We start from the raw sequence: 490 nt of genomic DNA, 5'->3' as shown, positions 1-490 counted from the left end.
CTGTGCACTCGCTCATCGCCATCCGACCACAGTTCACACACACCTGCTGCACAGACCCGACCCAAAACACAAGCAGGTAAGAGGTGGGACAAACTGGAAGACATTAAAGTTTGGTTTGTTGGACTTCGTACATTGATGATGATCTCCGTGATGTCAGCACTCCTCTTGGTCTCTGAGGGGTCCGGCTGTTGAAATGAGATCTGGTTCTGAAACGTCTGGCTAAGGCCGCACTGCAAACAAAAACCACCAAGCTCATTTTAGATTAGTGGACTACGAGGGCTTCTGTTTCTAATGTTTGGGCCGTCTGCTTCACCTCCTTCCTGCATCCCTGACCTTTGACCCCTGCTGCATCTTCAGCAGAGTTCTTGGCCTGTTCGATGAGAACCTTCAGCTGCTGGACGTTGCTCAGCAGCGTGTTGGCCATCTCCTCCAGGTACACCCAGGTGCTCTTCTGCCCGTTGCCCACCGCTGGCGCTCCACACGCCACAGA

At 53.3% G+C, this 490-nt stretch overlaps 1 protein-coding gene across 1 annotated transcript; it reads right to left on the bottom strand.

Annotated features, from left to right (window-relative positions):
* Positions 1-490, bottom strand: LOC106512492 (deformed epidermal autoregulatory factor 1 homolog; the record flags this gene model as incomplete). Its single annotated transcript, XM_014001098.1, is given in 3 exon segments — positions 1-46; positions 132-230; positions 314-490. Coding segments are annotated over 3 exon segments (322 nt in total), but the record flags the coding sequence as incomplete, so codon positions are not given.

This window comes from Austrofundulus limnaeus, unplaced genomic scaffold (genome assembly GCF_001266775.1).
Source record: "Austrofundulus limnaeus strain Quisiro unplaced genomic scaffold, Austrofundulus_limnaeus-1.0 Scaffold7452, whole genome shotgun sequence".
Classification (NCBI taxonomy): domain Eukaryota; kingdom Metazoa; phylum Chordata; class Actinopteri; order Cyprinodontiformes; family Rivulidae; genus Austrofundulus; species Austrofundulus limnaeus.
The sequence above is the reverse complement of the archived record's forward strand: the minus strand, read 5'-3'. Positions and strand labels throughout refer to the sequence as shown.